At 35.9% G+C, this 19,176-nt stretch overlaps 1 protein-coding gene across 8 annotated transcripts in view; it reads left to right on the forward strand.

Moving 5' to 3' along the window:
- Nucleotides 1-18,357, forward strand: part of POLR3G (RNA polymerase III subunit G) — a 47,311-nt gene extending 28,954 nt beyond the window's left edge. For 5 of the 8 annotated variants that reach the window (XM_049867436.1, XM_049867445.1, XM_049867421.1 and 2 more), the window contains 5 exons: nt 1,389-1,445; nt 3,826-3,876; nt 6,942-7,024; nt 12,135-12,278; nt 16,904-18,357. In XM_049867436.1, coding sequence (XP_049723393.1) covers nt 1,389-1,445; nt 3,826-3,876; nt 6,942-7,024; nt 12,135-12,278; nt 16,904-16,990 — 422 coding nt within the window. In that variant the 3' untranslated portion in view covers nt 16,991-18,357. The remainder of the gene's footprint in view (nt 1-1,388; nt 1,446-3,825; nt 3,877-6,941; nt 7,025-12,134; nt 12,279-16,903) is intronic. The other 3 variants (XM_049867467.1, XM_049867459.1, XM_049867474.1) reach the window with 3 other exon arrangements.
- Nucleotides 18,358-19,176: the final 819 nt, after the last annotated feature.

Consider the following 19,176-nt stretch of genomic DNA (forward strand, 5'->3'; position numbering starts at 1 on the left):
TGAAATGGTATCTCACTGTGGCTTTGATTTGGGTTTTCCTCATGACTAATGATGTCGAGCACCTTTTCATGTGTGTGTTGGCCATCTGTGTATATGTTTTGGAGAAATGTCTACTCAAATTCTTTGCCCATTTTTAAATTGTGTTTCAGTAATTTTTTTTCACTATTTCTTTATCTCCTGTAAATTATTTGTAAAATAACTTAAAAATATAAGATATATTTTTTAAAAAGGTAGATCCAGGTAATAATTTTTAATGACTGTTTTCCCTGGTATATTGAGGGTTAAAACTTTTCAAAATATTGAATCTGTTTTGAAGAAAATAATAAAAAAGAAGTCTTTGTAATGTAAATGTTGGGAATCTTCTAATTTGTACTAACTTGTCTTTATAGATGAGAAACTTGAGGGCAAGATTAGTTAAACATTTGACGTAAAGTCAAATAGTTAAATGTCTAAAAAGCCTGGCCTCTTGGTCTCTTCATCTACTATTTATTTTAGTTGTCTTTCTCTAACACCATGGCCCTTGTATTTTTTTGAATCATTTTTTTTTAATATAGGAAAAAGGCCAGCAAAAAATTTAGTTCTTGGTTTTTATATATTCATCTTTTGTATGACCTTTCTTTTTCATGGTTATATTTCTAAACCACTTTTTATGATGAGCCATGGTTTCCAGTTTTTGCCTGTTGATGTTGCTTGCTAACCTCTGCTGGGTCTGGGCCCTCATCAAGGGAGTTCCTTGTGGCAAAGTGGGCCAAGTGAAGCAAGAGCCAAAGTTGTAGATCTCCACTGGACAAACTCAGAGGGCTTGCAGCTTTGTCCTTCATATCCCCTACAGGTAACCCCTCACCTGGTCCAACCTTCACTATTTCTCCTTTTCCGCATTCTCTTCCCCAATGGGTTATGAAAAGTAATTCATCGAGGAGTCTAACTGAGTAATTATATGTGTAATTAATGCTAGAGGTGATCAAACAGCCCTCCACCCCCACTTAGGCACTAAATGTGTCCCAGCTACATAAGGGTTAAAGATTGGAACGTAGAGAGCAGTGTCACATGAAGCAAATGGAAGATTCTGAGTAAGACCTCCCTGTCCTGGCTCTGGGCTGTGGTGAACATGCTCACAGATGAGTCAGGTTGTTTGACTAAGGACCATAATTAGAGTTTAGGTCTCTCCTTGCTCCTGACCCTTCATATCTAGCTGTCTCTTGCCACCTCCTTAAACATGTAATTCTCATTGAACTTTTCAATTTGTGTTCAGGAATAACTTACGTACAAGTGTAGGAAACTCTCTGTGAAGTACAAGATGCAATCTGGTGTTTTCAGTTATTTTAAAAAGAATGAAGTTTAGATTTTTTCTGGATTTTTCTGATGAGTACTTCTCTCTTTTTTTCTAGATATTGAAAGGTATAGTAAAAACTATATGAAAATATACAAAGAAGAATGGGTACCAGGTAATTTTAAGATAGACAATGTTAAAATAATATTTAAATGCTATCTCCCTACCCCATATCTTTTCATAGGGCAATTTTCTGTTTTTGCCATAGGAAAGTAGTTCAGTTCTTTTTATGTAATTAATTAGTAATATAAGTCTTTGGGATACTAAGATGAAAGTTTGTTTTTTTTTTTTAATACCATAACAAGGAAGAGTTGAAGTGTTTATGTGAAAGTTCTTAAAATACTTTTTTTATAAAAATAGGACTTGCTAAACCCATTTGTGATTTCTAATTTTTTTTGCCACAATTTTAATTTTTAGTACCAATAATGCTTACTTTTTTTGCTCCTGAGCGAACTTACAGCTTTTCGAGGAGAAAAAAAATAAAAATCCAGTTTTAAGGATATTTTAGACCAAGCTCATGGATCTGCCTAGCTCTCAAGCAGACATAGACTAATTTTAGCTGTGACGATACCTTTTCAACAGAACCATACCTAAGAAGGTTTTGTTTTCAACATTTAGAAGTTTTACCTTGGACACAGACAAGGTGGAAGGGGTTTTAGAGGAAATCTCATCCAGTTCATTCATTCTACAGATGAAAAACAGTTGCCATAGAAGTGAAGTGACTTGTTAGGATGACTTTTCAGCACTGGCACCTTGGTCTCCTCATTTACTTCACTTTCCTTTTACTTCTTTGTCCTTGGTGTTTTATGGAAACTGCCCTTTATGTAGGATCATAAATGGCACTAACAGAGCTTTAGCACTTTCATGGGTTATATTGCTCTCTTTTTTCAGTGTTGATCTTTGGTAAGCGTGGGTTCCCCCAGAAACACTCTCATGTCTCTGATTTTTTCTGCTTCATAAATCATCTCCCAAATGATTCCCTTTACATACGTTCTCATGATCGTCTATGAGTACTTTATAAAAATAAACGTATTCAAAGTGATTTTATTAGTTCAGGTGAAATGACATGTGATTTAAATGTTTTGTACAAAATGCACTGAGATTTATTAGTGGGTAGTATTTTTAAAATCATTTTTGAATGTTACTTCTATCTTAAAAATGAAAAGAAATTGACAGATTAATGGAATGGCTTAGGTGCTACAGGCAAAATCGTTTATTTGAGGGAATTTACTTTTCTATATTTTTAATTTTAAAGTTTTCAGATAATTATTAAAACTTTATTTCACTTTGCATATGTTAGGATTTTGATCACGTACATTAATTTTTGAAAGAACCTTTATGGTAAGAAATACTTATTACTATTCAAAACTTAAGAAATCCTGATGGAGCAATGGTTAAGCGGTTGGCTGTTAACTGAAAGGTCAGCAGTTAAAACCCACCAGCCGCTCTGAGGAACAAAAGACCTGGCAATCTATTCCTGTAAAGATTACAGCTTGGAAACCCTATGGGGCAATTCTCCTCTGTCCTGTATAATCGCTGGGAGTTGAAATCAACTCAATGGCGCACAACAACATAAAAACTTACAAAATACGAAAAAAACCAAAACACATCCATTGCCATTGAATTGATTCTGACACATAGTGTCTCTATAGGACAGAATAGAACTGCCCCATAGGGTTTCCAAAGAGCAGCCGGTGGATTGAAGCTGCAGACCCTTTGGTTAGCAGCTGAGCTTTTAACCACTGTGCCACCAGGGCTCCTACAAAGTGTATTTTAGCCAAATAATAAATAAACAATACTTAAGAACTTAACTGTGGTAATACTAGTAGCCACACACAATTACCATAAAATTTCCTAACCAACTGCTTTCTCTGCATGAATATTATATATGTAGACATATTTATATGTTAGGTTTATTTTTTTAATGGAATCTATACATAGCGTTTTAGAAATATTTCTATTCAACAATATATCATAAGTAATTTTCCTATCTGGTAGCATAGTGGTTAAGAGCTGTGGCTACTAACCAGAAGGTCAGCAGTTCGAATCCACCAGGCACTCCTTGGACACCCTGTGGGGCAGTTCTCCTCTGTCCTAAAGGGTTGCTATTAGTCGGAATCTACTTGGTTTTGTGTATATGTATTTGGATTTTTACATTTTCATTCTTAATTGTTACGAAAACCTCTGTATGTAAAATGCTATTTATATAAATTTATGTGAATGCTATTTATGTAAAATGCTATTTCATTGTTAAAAGAATGCTGTAGAAATTTTATAGCACCATTTCAAAGCTCTTTTAATGAAGTTTTTCTTTATAGAAGAAGAACTATCACTGTCTTTTACATTTGGATTTTCACGTTGAATCTGTACTGTCAGATTCCAAGACATTTTCATTGCATGGACAACTGTCACTGTGTCCTTTAAGTAGTTCTGTCCAATGCCACTGATTTCTAGAGGTAAATGCAATTTTTATGTTTCTTCTTTTGTCCACACAGATTGGAGGAGACTACCAAGAGAGCTGATGCCAAGGAAAAAATGTAAAAAAGGTACATTGACCATATGATAGTAATCCAGGTAGGAAAGGGTTGTTGCTTAAATTTAATTGGTATGGAATTGTCTACCTGAAGTAACACCCAGTGTTCTCAGTGCTTTTGCTTAAAATATGTTTGAAATTTTAATTATTTTGCAAATGTTTGTTTTTATCTGTTGCTGTTTTCCGTTTTTTTGTTTAGTTTTTTCTTTAGCTGTGGAATTTTGACGTGCTGGGAGAAATTTCAATTATGTGGACCCTTCATTTACATGTTTGCAATTTTTTTATAACTATACTGGCTACATTTAAGTTTTTAGCCAAAAAAAGGTTTACAAATTTAGGAACTGATAGAACTCTATGTTGTACATAAAAATACCAGAGTGAAAGCTTCCATTTCGTTCTTTAGTAATTTCATTGAGTAAATAGTTGGTGAGCTATCTACTACATATTACCAGACAGTGTATTGAGAAGAATAAAACAATGAGCCAAGTGGGAATAATTCTTGCATTCATAGAGCTTACAGTCAATTTGAGAAAAAACATTAAACAAAAATTCACTGTCCTCTGAGAGAGGCCAAGGATGGGTTCTTTGAGGACGTGGAATTGGAGTCAAGATTGAAGAATGTGTAGGAGTTTACTAGGATGCGATTGGAAGAGGGACATTGGATGAAGACTGGGTTTGTGAAGGAAAACTGTGAGTTCAGTTCAAACATGTTATTTGGGGTTCCTTTGAAATACACAAATAGAAATGTAGAATATATTCTTGAATATAGGGGAATGGACTTCAAGATGGAGATAGTAGTCATCAGCATAGATATGATCGTTGAGACAGTGAGAAAGTATGAGACTGTTTAAGGTAAAATCAGGGAATTAGGAGAAACGAGGGCCTAAGCCTAAGCTTGGAGGAATTCCAAGATTTAATGGGCAGATAGAGAAGATTGAATCAACAAAGGAAAAAAGATGAAAAAGAACCACAGGAGAGTGTGAAGTTTTAGATTTTACTTTATACGTATGAGTTGTTAATGAGAATAAGTGGAGGCCAAGAAAGACCTAGGCAGCCCAGGTGGATTATGAGAATATGGGTTGAAATGGTTGTGATGAAATTAAGAGAAAAACTAAAAGCAAAAATAAAGGCTGTCTGAAAGTTAGCATAAGTAGCCTGAGTTTAACTTAGAATGGAAATGATGCTTCCAGAAACAGGAAGGAAAAACATTGAATAACTAATAGTCTTGAAAGATGAAAATCAGTAAATAACTATTACTGTATTAATTACGGAAACTCTGGTGGTGTAGTGGTTGGGAGCTACGGCTGCTAAGCAAAAGGTTGGCAGTTCAAATCCACCAGGCACTCTTTGGAAACCCTATGGGGCAGTTCTCCTCTGCCTATAGGGTCGCCATGAGTCAGAAATGACTCAACGGCAACGGGTTTGGTTTTTTTTGTTGTTGTTGTTGGTATTAATTGCAAACGTATTTGGCTACAAGTCTCAGAAAACCTAATTAACACCAACTTGAGTTTTACTTTTCTTAGAAGAATTTTAGAAATAAGTGGTGGTGGTCGATGTTGGGATAGTTGCTCAGCAATGCCATCAAGTATCCTGGTTCTTTCTAACTTGCCTATCTGCCATCTTTATGTATTTGGCCAAAGGTGGAAAAAATATTCATGCCGATGTTTTGGAGTTAAAACAGTCTTTCAACAAATTTAGCTAATTCGATACTTTTTCCCCAATTATATGCATAAGGTTTAGGCATTTTATAAAACTAGAATGATAGGTGGCAAAGAATGCTGAATGGACTTGAGTCTGCCACTAGACTTTCTTATAAATAAGCATTTTTAATACTTCCCTGACCATGTGCTATAGTATTTACTGAACAGACTTATGTGTTATAAAAACAAAATAATTTGATGAATGATCTTTATAGAAAAAGACTTCATGGAGTAAATAAATTATATCCTTAGCTAATAGTTTTTGGCTCAATATTATAATATATATTGAGATCTTATACATCTATGAAACTGTGTGTAGCACGGTTCACCTTAAACATTCTTTGCTCCCAAGGGATTGGAGCAGAGAAAATTATCCATCAATTAAATCTGTTACTTTTGTTTGAGCAAAATATATGTTTGGGAGCCATGAACCAGTGACTCCCAAAGGAATAATTTGGTATAACACAGTAAATTGTCATTTCGTCAGTTATGGGTCATCCACCAGTCTAAAAAATTTCTTCTTCTGTAGGTTAAATGTTAATCTTTAACAAAATTACATCTTTCTGGGCCATATTTTCCCCCGTTACCAAGTTAATTTCTTGTATTTAGTTGGATTTTGGAAAAGAACTGTAATACTTCTGATCATGATGGGACAGTTTGTAGCGTATCACAGTGCTTTTGTAAGAGACAGGCAGGATCTATGTGAACTAGTTCTGTCTTCCGTGCTGTTTTAGAATAGCCTCAAAGTGCAGTATTTTTTATATGGCTAAAAAAAATTTGTATCTCAAAACTGTTAACATTCTTAATTTTGTTTATTATGATGCTTTGAATTTCCAGATTTGTGATGGGCGTGTTCAGTTTAACCATTTTTAATCTTCATTCCATAGAGATGATGTATATATACACGCTGAGTATAACTTCTTGGTGAATGCATATTTATCTTGCACTTCTTTTTTTTTTTTTAATTTTGCAAACCTATTAAAATTGCTTTGGTTAAAATAAAGTATACTGATCAGTGAGCAGAAAGCTGGTGCGAAAGACAGGTTTATGAGAATCTTTCATTGGTACCCTAGTGCTTCTACCTGAGGTAACATTTTAGCAGTTTTGGGCCTGGTGATATTAATTGTCAATCCAAATTTTCAGCATTAGAATAAATCAGGTGACGGTCTTAGAGAATTTATCCTATTATGTGATAATCGTTTACTCCTTATTGTTGAAAAATTGGTGCACTGTGATGATTTATTTGAGAACATTAATTCAGTCTACAAATTATGAGATCGATCATGACATACCATTATGGTAGACAGTATATGAAAGGCAAAGAAATATAATCCAGAGTTGTTACAGAAAAATGCATCAACTAGTTGTTTTACTTCAGTAGGCCCAAAATCCAAAAAGGCAACAGATGCCGGCAAAGTCACTTCACTCACTAATACTGCTGATGTGTTGAAAAAAATTGAGGTAAGGTTTTATTCTTACTCTACATGTGAACTGAAAAAATATAAAATGTCATACATCTTTTTGCCTTCTTACTTCAACCTTTCAGCCTTCTCTCACTTTTTAATAATGTGGATTTGGCAGAAGCAAGCCAGCACACAGGGTAACTGGGAAGGTTTAAACATTCTTGGCTGGGGGAGTATGGAGGTTCCATCCTGTCTTTCTTAACCACTCACTTTTTTTTGCTGACATACCAAAAAACCAAACCAAACTCGCCATCAAGTCAGTTCCAACTTATGGTGATCCTATAGGACAGAGCCGAACTGCACCATAGGGCTTCCAAGGCTGTAACCTGTACCGAAGCACACTGCCACATCTTTCTCCTGCGGAGCAGCTGGCAAGTTCGAACTGCCGACATTTTGGTTAGCAGCCGAGTACTTAACCATTCCTCCTTTGCCAACACATCTCACCATTTATAACCTGCTACCTTTTCCATTATGACCCCATTCCCCCCGATTTGAATTATGCAAGGGGAAAGAAACATGAGTTTCATGCCAAAAATGTATTTCTTCTAAAAACTCTCAATTTTTTCTCCTTTTGGTGTATATGTACTTTTCTATGCTTTTTCCTCTGTGTCTTAAGTGTAAAAGATTCTGTTAGGGTGAAAACTGTACCCTTATAGTTTTCTTATTTTTTTACCTTTCTTGTTTTAATATTTCAAAAATAAAAATGTTGAGTTCAGGTTAATACACTGAAAAGTCACCCTCCATCCCTGTCTCCAGACATCTAGTTCCTTCCCTGTGGACAGTCAGAAATATTTTATGCATAGCAAATACAGATTTTTTTCTTCTTGTTTTAAATGACGAATGGCAGTATATTACACTTTCCACAGTTTCGTTTTATCACTTAACACAATATCTTGGAGTTGGTTGTATGTCAGTATATGTAGTGTTGCCTTGTTTTTTTTCTACAATTGAAGAATGAACCATAATTTATTTAATCAATGCCCTATTGATGGGTATAATGTTTCATCATATTTTACTATATAAACAGTGCTGCAATGAATACACGTGAATACATGTTAAGTATGTAATTTCACGTATGTAGGGTAAATCTCTAGAAGTGGATTCTTTGAGTCAAATGTTAAATGGTATGTGCATTGTGATATGGATAAATATTGTCCAATTGTTATCCATGGCAGTTACACCAATTTACTCCCACTATCATCGGTGCATGGGAAACCCTGGTGGCATAGTAGTTAAGAGCTACGGCTGCTAACCAAGAGGTCGGCAGTTCAAATTCACCAGGCGTTCCTTGAAAACTCTATGGGACAGTTCTACTCTGTCTTAAGGGTTGGGATGAGTTGGAATCGACTCTACGGTAATGGGTTTTTTTTTTTTTTTTATCAATGCATTATTATCTTTTATTGATGACGATGTTAAATTAATGATAGCAGGTAATACTGACAAAGTATTATGTGCCATGGTCTGTGATGAACTGTTTTCATACAGTATGTCCTTTAGACTTCTCAAAAAACAGAAAAAAAAACCAAAACCCAGCTGGTGGATTCAAATTGCCGACCTTTTGGTTAGTAGCGATAGCTCTTAACTGCTGCATCACCAGGGCTCTGTAACAGACACAGGTGGTTATTATTACTATTATTCTTTATTTACAAATGAGGAAGTCAAAGCTTTGAAACTATTACTTTCATGGCTAAGGTGGCACAGCTGCTTGGTAGCAGAAACTCTTAATTTATTTTTTGACCAGTACCTGAGCTGGAGATAACATGACTAAAAACACAGCCAGGAGGATTGATGAAGGAACAGTGATAGCTGCCAGATTTAACTTTGATGGAATGATAGGTGGAGGTGGCGTTGCAGAACTAGCCAACTTGTATTGATTGAACACAGGTTCTGGCTGTTCTTAAAGCTTCCTGGTGAGAAGATGCTGACACGTGCTCTGAGGAAGATTGATCTGGACCTTTCGGTGTGGTTTCTCCTCAGAACAAATTGTGTCATCTTACTCCCTAATTGATCTGGACGTCTCCGTGTAGTTTCTCCTCAGAACAAATTGTGTCTCCTTATTCCCTACATTTTAACACCTCTTTCAGTACACACATTGTTAAAACTGGAATTTTAAATCGAGAAATCCCAGTAAGCAGTTTTAATAGAGCAAACTTAACTTTCAGATGACCCCTGTGTTGCTCGTTTCTTCAGTAAAAGCAGTTGTAGGTTTTATTTTAATAAAACATCTATGGCTGGAGAGGGAGTGACGTAGAGTTGAGTTCATGATTAATGTGTGAATAATCAGACAGAAGTAAATTAATATTTGAGCATCTCATTTCTTCATGACATATAGGAGGCTCCAGAGTGGTGGCTGTATAATATTTGAGCTAGAAGACCTGTTCCCTGTCCATAAAAGAGCTGTTTCAAAGTGTTTTTGCATTATATTATTTATTTCATTCTTACAACAAGTCTGTAAAGTAGTAGGGTTAGAGATTTCACAGAAGAGGAAATGGAGGCTACTAAGTAGAAGAGCTAAAACTAGTACAAAATGAATGAAGTTATAAGACAGTGTATGTGGCTCAGAGGTCATTTTGTAAAAGTTGCATGAATTTGCTCTTTGCTAACTTGTTTAGGTATTTTATAGGTTTGATTTAGTTCTATGGTGATTAAGTGCTACGGCTGCTAACCAAATGGTCTGCAGTTCGAAACTGCCAGGTGCTCCTTGGAAACTCTATGGGGCAGTTCTACTCTGTCCTTTAGGGTCACTATGAGTCGGAATCGACTCGATGGCAATGGGTTGTTTTACTGGGATAGGAATAAAGACGATGGTTGTTATATTTAAAGATATTTGAAGTGGCAATAATAGAAGTGAAGACATTCTAGGTCCTATGTAGCACTGAATGAATTCTGTATTTTAAAAATATTTTCATATAACTCCTTTAAATAGTTCTGTAAGTAATTACAAAATAGTTACTAGCGTGATTTTTTCAGTTATAGTGTATACCTTGCACAGAGTTAGGTAAAAAAAAAAAGGTAAATAGAGCACTACAATTCTCTTTTTAACTACACAGTTGTTAAGAGGTCAGCTGCTAACCAAAAGGTTGGCAGTTCAAATCCACCAGCCTTTTCATTCCTTGGAAGTCCTATGGGGCAGTTCTACTCTGTCCTGTAAGGTTGCTATGAGTCGGAATTGACTCAATGGCAATGTTTTTTTTTAATCTGATTAAAATAGTAATAAAAATACTGTATATTAATTAATATTAATGAAGCATCATAATATATATGTGTACTTGTATTCATTATTGTTAAAAAAACAAAAGACCTTTCTCATCAAGTAGATTTTAACTCATGGTGACCCCATGTGTTACAGAGTAGAATGGAGCTTTATAGGGTTTTCTTAGCTGTAATCTTAATGGAAGCAGATCGCCAAGACTTTCTTCTGCCTCTGGGTGGGTTTGTACTGCCAACCTTTAGGTTAGCAGCTGATCGCAAACCACTTGTGCCACCCAGGGACCTCATTCAATATTATAGACATGCCAAAAGAACTATAAACACTTTTTGTTACTGTTTTCCAAAGGAATTGTCAGAAAAATTACATGCATTGCATTGTAGTAATAATTCACGTAAGGTAACATATGGGTCAATATCAAGATAAATCTCTTATGGCTTTATTTGTGAGGTGACAGAAAGGTGGAGTTTTAATTTTGATAGAAATTGGGAGTCTGTCTGTAGTTGTCTTTCTATTGCCTTTGATTCCTGTAAGTTCAAATATAATTAAAAGGATTTTTTAAAAAATACATATTTAAGAACCAGTAAAGGAGTATCTAAGTTGTAGTCACTCCAAGTGGAGCCCTGGTGGCCCAGTGGTTAAGAGCTCTGCTGCTAACCAAAAGGTCAGCAATTCGAATCCTTGGAAACTCTTTGGGGGCTTTCTAGTCTGTCCTATAGGGTCACTACGAGTCGGAATCAACTCGAGGACAATGGGTTTGGTTTTATTTTTTTAGTCACTCCAAGTGCAAGATGTGTTTTCCGTATATATAATCTATAAAGCAACTATATCTAAAAAATAATCTCTATCTTAGAATAGAAATGGAGTAATTGCAGATTCCTGCATTAGTGTTCTGGTTACTTTTTAAGAGTAATCACATCTTAACTAAAGTGATCTTGTACGTTAACTATGAGTGTTAATATGTGAAAATATTGCTGGTGCCAACCTCCTAGAAAACCTGTGAAATTCTATCGCGTGTGCAAATTGAACATAGTACACTGTAGTGAACAGATATAACAATGAAAATAGATGATTGTTGATCAAAGAAAGAAATTGTAGGTACTCATAATAGAAATACAAAGATGTAGTTTTAAAGTTAAAAAAAATGTGTGCACTGTGAAAAGTATCGTAGTGATTTTAACAGGGCGGAAAACTGGAACCATCAGGTTTTTTTTTTTTTTTTATCAGGCAAGGAAAAGCTTTATTCTAATTCTGCATTTCCTCTCTGCCGCCTCTCTTAGTGTTGCTAATGAGTGCTAATGTTAACTGATTAGCACTGGTTGGAGTTTTAATCTCTGCTTTCCTTCTCAACCTGCCAGATACATTAAGAGGCGGAAATTCCTGAGGATGGGAAAATAAATCATCAAGGAAAAAAAGGGGTAGGGACATACTCTGCAAATAAGCTAATGCACCCCAGGATGACTTGATTTTGTTTTAAATGATATTATTTTTAAACTAAAACATAGGCATTTTGAAATTTACTAATAGTTTTCATTTTTAGACTTTTGTTAGAATGAAAAATAACATTCTGAAAATTCTTCATAAACTGACTCACCTCAAATATTTTAGAAGGAGATAGGATAGAAATTATAAAAATAAATCATTATGCATTAAAAAAGAGACGGTTAATCCCATCATTACCTGAGACTTACAATGAAGTAACAAAATCAAATAAAATAGTAGTGTAATTATAGGACAGTGAGTTCCTCCTTTTTTTTGTTTTTGTTTTTTTAGTAAGCTCACAGTTTCCTAGGTGGGGGTAAGAGACAATAAGAATAGGGTGATAGGTAACTATGTTCTTCTAAGGCTGGGTCAAAGTCTAGTAATTTCTTTATAAATTAACGGAACTCACTTATACCAGGAATTGGAAAAGAGAGATGATGGCGAAAAGTCAGATGAGGAAACTGAAGAGAAAGAAGGAAACAAAGAGAAAAGTAAGGAAGGTGATGATGATGAAGATGATGCTGCAGAACAGGAGGAGTATGACGAAGAGGAGCAAGAAGAGGTAATGGTGCATTTTGGAACTGTAACAAAGCGCTAAGCTTGAGGATTATGTAATCCGGCATCAGGCGTAGGGTATATGGTTAAAACTAGCAAACACACAAGTTGATGGGAACCAGAAGTATGTTATTATCACTGTCATCAAGTCCTTGGTGTCAACAGAATTATTATAACTTTGAAATTATAATGACGCCAGATTGAATTTAGGAGATAAAAATAATTTGATAGGCAACTTTGCAAGCAGAAGTTTGGGAAGTTGATCAAATTAGTGTAATTACGATTTATCTGAAGGGAATTTTAAATCAGAGATTTAGGTAATTAAGGGCTTAGGTCTGAGGAGAGTTCCTGCAATGCCAGTGTGTTTCAAAGCCCAGAGTGCATGGGGACTCTAGTACCAGTTGCCTTCGAGTGGACTCTGACTCACAGCAATCCCGTGTGTGTCAGAGTAGACCTGTGCTCCACAGGGCTTTCAGTGGCTGTTTGTGCAGAAGTAGATTGCCAGGCCTTTCTTGCAACATGCCTCTGGGTGGACTCAAACCTTCAGTTTCAGTTAGCAGCCAAGTGTGTTAAACATTTGCACCACTCAGTGCCTCCAGACACTATTAGGGAACATTATAGTCCAACCTCAGGTGTATGACTGAGTCAGGACTCAGTGCTCTGGAGTTGTGAATTCCAACTGTTAGAACATGGTGCACTTAAAAATAAACTGGAGTCAGTTGAGACATTTTTGAGCAGGATAATTTTGTTGGTCAGCACCTCTTTGGGACTTTGTAGATACCTCACTTAGTAATCCTTTCTTGAGAGTTTCATCTCCATTCCAGTGACCTTTCTTTTCACTCTGTTTCAGCTCCTCACACTATACTCTGCATCTTTTCTTCACCTCAGACTGCTCCAATTCTGAAATCCTTTATTATATGCTTTAATTATTTTGCATTCAATTTTGGATTCTTTTGAAATTTATGTTGGTATAAAGGAAAAGGTCTGGGTACAGTTTTATCTGTTTCCAGCTGGCTAGCCAGCTGTTAAACTCATTTGTTAAATAATTTGCCTTTCTTGTTGATTTGACGTCCTTCCTTTTTTAACTATTAGATTCCTTTATCTGCTCAGATGTGCTCCCAGACTCTGTTTTATTGGTCTGTCTATTCCTGAACCATCACTAAGCTGCTCCAGTTAACAGAAGCTTCTAATTATTTGTTAATATTTATAGGGTGTGTCGTCTCTGCCCTGCTTTTTTCTTTTTTAAAAAGACTGTTCCTGTGTATTCTCTGTTGATTCTTCCAGATAATTTTTAAGTCAAAACATTTTAAAATTAAACACCACATTTGACCCCAGCTCTCCTTCCAGATCGTTTCTTTTTTATTCCCAGTGCACTTTGACAAGATTGAGACTCTAGTCCTTGGGTTCCTATATGTCCATCTTACTGGTTCACTGTCCTTATTTCCTTCCTCAAGGAGCCTTGCAGTCTTTCTTGCCATTACTCTTGTCCCTTGTCCTCCAGTACACACTCTAGACCAAGGCAGCCTTTGTTCAGTTCACTGTCTTCCCCTTCATCCCTTCAAACCTGCCTATTGAGCACTGCTGAGGAATTGCAGAAATTGGTGCCACTAGAAATTCACTGTCTACTAGTCCTCTTTTACTGGCTCATACGTTTTCTACGTTTCTCTTGTCAAGTCAGCTCTCCACAGCAGTTATTTCAAATCATCTGCATTCTTCTTAACCGCCCCCTCCCCCCCACCACTTTACCACCTTTACCTTCACTCTTAGTCAATGATTGCACCTTCACGCAGAAAGTGGAGCCAAACAACAGAATTCTAGTTGTTAGAGAATTCTGTGTCGAGCCTTAGCAGAGTGCTGAGCACCACCAGTGGGTTATAGAATGATTTTCATTCTGAGTGTGAGGATGGGTTAGGAATGGATTAGGGGGTTCCTTTAAAGAAATTAAATTTAAAGTCAGCTTCTTTGCTGTGTTTGGCAATTAATTAATTAGCATTTTTAATGTTAATCAATTTACTCAATATATTGCGGATTTGATGAGCATTTTGTTTTTGAAGAGTAAAATGGAGCAAAGTATCTATGTAACACCTGTATATAAAACTGAAGACAGTATTCAGGTTTTATTTTTTCCTTCTTCTGTCTTTTGCATATTGCAATTAAAGAAGCAAGGGCTCAAGTGAAAGCCCCATACCGTTTAAGCATGTACATCTGTATCTGATTTGGAGTCAGATAGCCTGGTAGGAGTCTTCAGCAAGTAGGGAGAATCACTAGGTTAAAAAAAAAATGATAATTTCTTAGATTACAGAATGTATCATTGAATCAAGGTCCAATTTTGTATTGATAGTAGAGTAAGGATAATTTGGATAAATTCACTCTAGAGATGATCTGAAATTCTTACTTTATCCATCAGTTTCAACAGGGTCTGCTACTTTATTCCTATATCAAGATCACAACATCACAAAATTACCTAAGTTGAGTCATTAAACATACTTGGAGGTGCTCATGTCCAAGACACAAGTGGCAGATGCCCGATTTGGAATAGTAGAGTGTCCTTTCCTAACTCATTTCCACTCTTATGTACAAACTGGCTTTCTTACATTTCCACATAGGTGTCCTAGCCTGTTTCTCACTTACAAGGTGGCCTAAGTTGAACTCTCAACCATGCCACCCCTCTCAGGTACACTGGCCCCTGGCTTTAGCCAGGTTTCTAGACATGGTTGGATTTCTTGGCGACAGAGAAACCAGGCCAGCTTACTGGAGAGGGAAGGATCTGAGCTTGATGCAGAGATTTAGAGTGTTCAGGGAAGACAAAGTAATGAAATTTTTATCTGAGTAATTCAAATTACCTTCTGGCCATTCTATTTTATATGTATTTCCTGGGTATATATATTCCCCCTTTAAAATAAAGTCTTCAAAAAATAACTAATAAAACTGCCTTTTGGGAATAGTCTCTGTTTATTGCTTATTCAGTCATAATTACTGTTGTAGACAGTAGGGATGTGGAGATTAATTTGGTTTTTTTTTTATTATGGCAGATTTTGTTCATGTAAAAAAAAATCAATAATAAACACCTACAGACTCATCACCCAGCTTCAGCAATGATCAATTCATAGCCAATCTTTCAAACTAATCTAATCTGTTTATGCCTCTCCCCCTTATTTTGAAGCAAGTCCTAGTCATCATTTCATCCATAAATATTTCAGGATGTATCTCAAAAATAACAACATCACAATATCATTGTTATACCTAACACAGTGACATATATTTCCTTAATATTATATATCAAGCCAGTGTTCAAATTTTCCCAGTTGCCTCCAAAACATTTTTTTAGTTTGTTCCAATCAGAATCCAAATACAGTTCATACACACCAACTGACTGATAACACTTCAGTTTATTTTAATCTGTATCCAAAATGCATTTTTGAATTAATTCTTTAAAGATAGAAAGCACGGTTAGCTTCTGAGTCATTCACATGGATAATAGTCTCAATCAGTCATGAGAATTAGAATGTTCCCCCAGGGCCTAATCCCTCTTCATCTAAAGGAGGAGATTGAGGGGCCTGGATGGAATGTGACATGTCATCGTCCAGGTTTGGGTTTACTCATCTTGAGGCTTTTTTTTTTTTTTTTTGCTTTTTTTGATAGCAAGCATACCCTGGAGCAGTTGAGCCCATGAAACGTACTCCGAGTCAGAAAGAGTTTATTCAGGAGATGTATACATCAGCAACACAGGCTGTCTCTATGGAGTCCCAAAGAGCAGTTTTACATTAGAGCTTATATAGAATCTTACAAGGGTTACAAAAAGTGTCTTTGTAGTCCACAGATGGCCTGGCTGGAGGAGTTACTCATTGCAAGATAGTGACAGAAGACTCTTAATCAGACTAAAGAAATACAGGCCTGACATCTCTTTATCAGGCTGAAGACATACATTTCAGACACCTGGTCTCTGATTTTCCTGTGGGGGAGTTGTAAGTCACAGGTGGTCACAGAACAAAAGAAAGTTATTTGCATCAGACCAAACAAAGAACAAAGTCATTAACATTGGGTCAAAAGCAAAGTAACAAGTATGCAAGGAGGTGGCAGGCAGAAGAAGGAGAAAAATTTACAGGTTCATCATGGTGTTAGTTATCGTCAAGCTCTTCGTCACCCGTTTTGAAAAAGGAGAAAACATGCTGGGGAGTATTAGGGTCACAGGCAAAAAGTCTCTGCTTATGCTCAGTTTGATTTGTAACCAAAAACCTCACTTCTGTATAGTCTAATGAATGCTAGTGTAAATTGGCTTTGTTTCCTGAGCGTCTGAGCATTTGGCGAAATAAGTAGTGGTTAAGCTCATTCCTGGTAACTGTATCATTCTACCAAGATATATTGGGAAACCCTTCACATTCTCTTAGTTGTTTGATGCCAGGAGAACAGCTGAGAACAGTAGGAGGTGGTGGTCTGAGAGAAGGCGGCACAGGTAGACTTGAGTGAAAGCCAATGCATTTTTTAAGCAGATATGTTTTTTAAGCCTGGTGTATTTTCCTATTACCTAAATTTGGTAAATTTAGACTAATGGGACAACCTCTATTGTATTCTTTAATAATGTCACTGTCTGTTCATTTTAATGTTTATTGAGGACTATCTCGTTTCTCTTAGGAAAATGACTACATTAACTCTTACTTTGAAGATGGAGATGATTTTGGTGCAGACAGCGACGACAACATGGATGAAGCAACGTATTAGCCATGATGTTTCTCAAAAAGTTTTTATGATACAGTTTCTGAATATCTAGACAGGTTTGTTTGCTTTTATTTCTGATAAGGAATGAGTAAGTATTCTATTTTTGTTCCTGTTGTGTTGGACAGTTGTTACCAAAACTTAGAACCACTGTGTTTACATAGTAGTTAGCTTACAAATTAATCTTTGACGCTCTGACATTCCCTGTAAACACCTCTGTCATCCTTTAATGTATTCTAGTGGATTTTTTAAAGAATTATTTGGATTCGTTTGTGCCTAAAGAGCCTTTGCATCTCTAAATCTATGCATTCATACTTGAACAAATTATTCTTGTTTAATTTCTGATCTTTTGTAAAACTATTACTAGTCATCATAATGGATTTCTGTAGTCTAAAATTTAATGCTGCACATGGAGCACTTTAAAAAAACAAACTTGAAAATAACTTTTTTTTTTTTTACATGGTATGTTCTGTACTGCTACATTATGCCTATATAAACCTACCTGAGCTCTTACACGTACAAAGTTTGGAGATTGGAAGTTTTATGATTGAAAGCAAATTTACCAGGAAAATGGCCAATCTGAGCTATGTAAATGTCACAGCTCACATCTCAGCCAGGTGAAGATGACATTCACCAGGGGCAATAGTATAACTACTTGAATGTAGGGCTAACTTCATTCATACAATATAAGAATTAATCATTCTACTGTAATAAGCTTGACATCTTTGAATAGTTGGATTTAATGAAAAATCAGACTGAGACATTTAACTTTGTAATATACAAAAGTGTGAAGTAAGTTCTAGTCATATAAATCTCGCTACAGAATGCATATGTGTGATATCTGTGAGGTGTGGTGGCCTCTGTTATGTTTCACAGGACTCATAAACTATACAGTTGATTTATGTAATAATGCAGGATGAAACTCAGGTAATTTTAAAATTAAGATTAGTTTTTTTTTGTTTTTGTTTTTTACTTAAAAGCTAGCCCCCCTCCACTGTCTTTGTATATTTGGGGGGAAAATACTTAAAAATCTCAGCCTCCAAAGACTGTGACAAATGCCAAAGATATTCATGGAAATTCATATTATATATTATAAAAAGGATTTGTTAATATCACTCACCAAACGAAATAATTTATTTTTCCCTTTGGAAAATACCACCCACGACCTGCTAATGTGAGAATCAGAGACCCAGGTTCTACTTCTACCTGTACTGTTAGACTCAATCTTGAAACTGAGCGTGGTTTTCTGTGACTTAGTTTCTCCATTTGTAAAAATTTCCTATAAAAATTGTTTAAACACCAACCAAAATTTTCCACATGTATTCATTTTCTTACCTTATAGAAATCATCACTTAATTTAAATTTGGTTAAAAAAAAACTGTAGCTTGGAAAATGACAGAAAACACAGCTTTAAGAAATGTGTTTTCCTCACAAAATATAATTTGATTTTCCCATCTTATATTATGGTGGGAAAAATTGAAGAAAATTTAAATTGTCTTGTGCCATTTTGTAATATGACTTTCTCAGGAAAAAGATCACTTCTAGTGGCAAATACTTCGTCAGATTGTGAGGACCGTTATTAGGTTAGTGGTGTGTTGCTTATTATGTGAATAACTTCTTGTTTAAAGGAGCTTATCAAATATTGAAAAGATTCTAAATGGAAAATATTGATATAATAAGTGTATTTTAAAGCAGCAATCTACTCAGAGTAGAAACCTCACAAAGTTTTCAGTAGTAATGGCCAAATGAAGCCATTTAGGATCACTAATTAACATAGGGGAAACCCTGGTAGCATAGTGGTTAAGAGCTATGGCTGCTAACCTAAAAGGTCAGCAGTGCAAATCCACCAGGCGCTCCTTGGAAACCGTATGGGGCAGTTCTACTCTGTCCTATAGGGTCGCTATGAGTCGAAATCGACTTGACGGCAACGGGTAATTAACATAGGTGTTTTATTCTCTCACGTCTTCAGTGTTGTTCTTAGATGCTGTCCAGTCAGTTCAGACTCATAGTGACCCATTGTACAACAGAATGAAACACTGCCTGGTCCCCTGCCATCTTCATAATTGTTGCTGTGCTCGAGCCCGTTATTGCAGCCACTGTGTCAGTACACCTCATTGAGAGTCTTCCTCTTTTTCACTGACCCTTTGCTTTACCAAGCGTGATGTCCTTCTCCATGGACTGGTCCAGCCTCA

Source organism: Elephas maximus, chromosome 2, assembly GCF_024166365.1.
Source record: "Elephas maximus indicus isolate mEleMax1 chromosome 2, mEleMax1 primary haplotype, whole genome shotgun sequence".
Lineage (NCBI taxonomy): Eukaryota > Metazoa > Chordata > Mammalia > Proboscidea > Elephantidae > Elephas > Elephas maximus.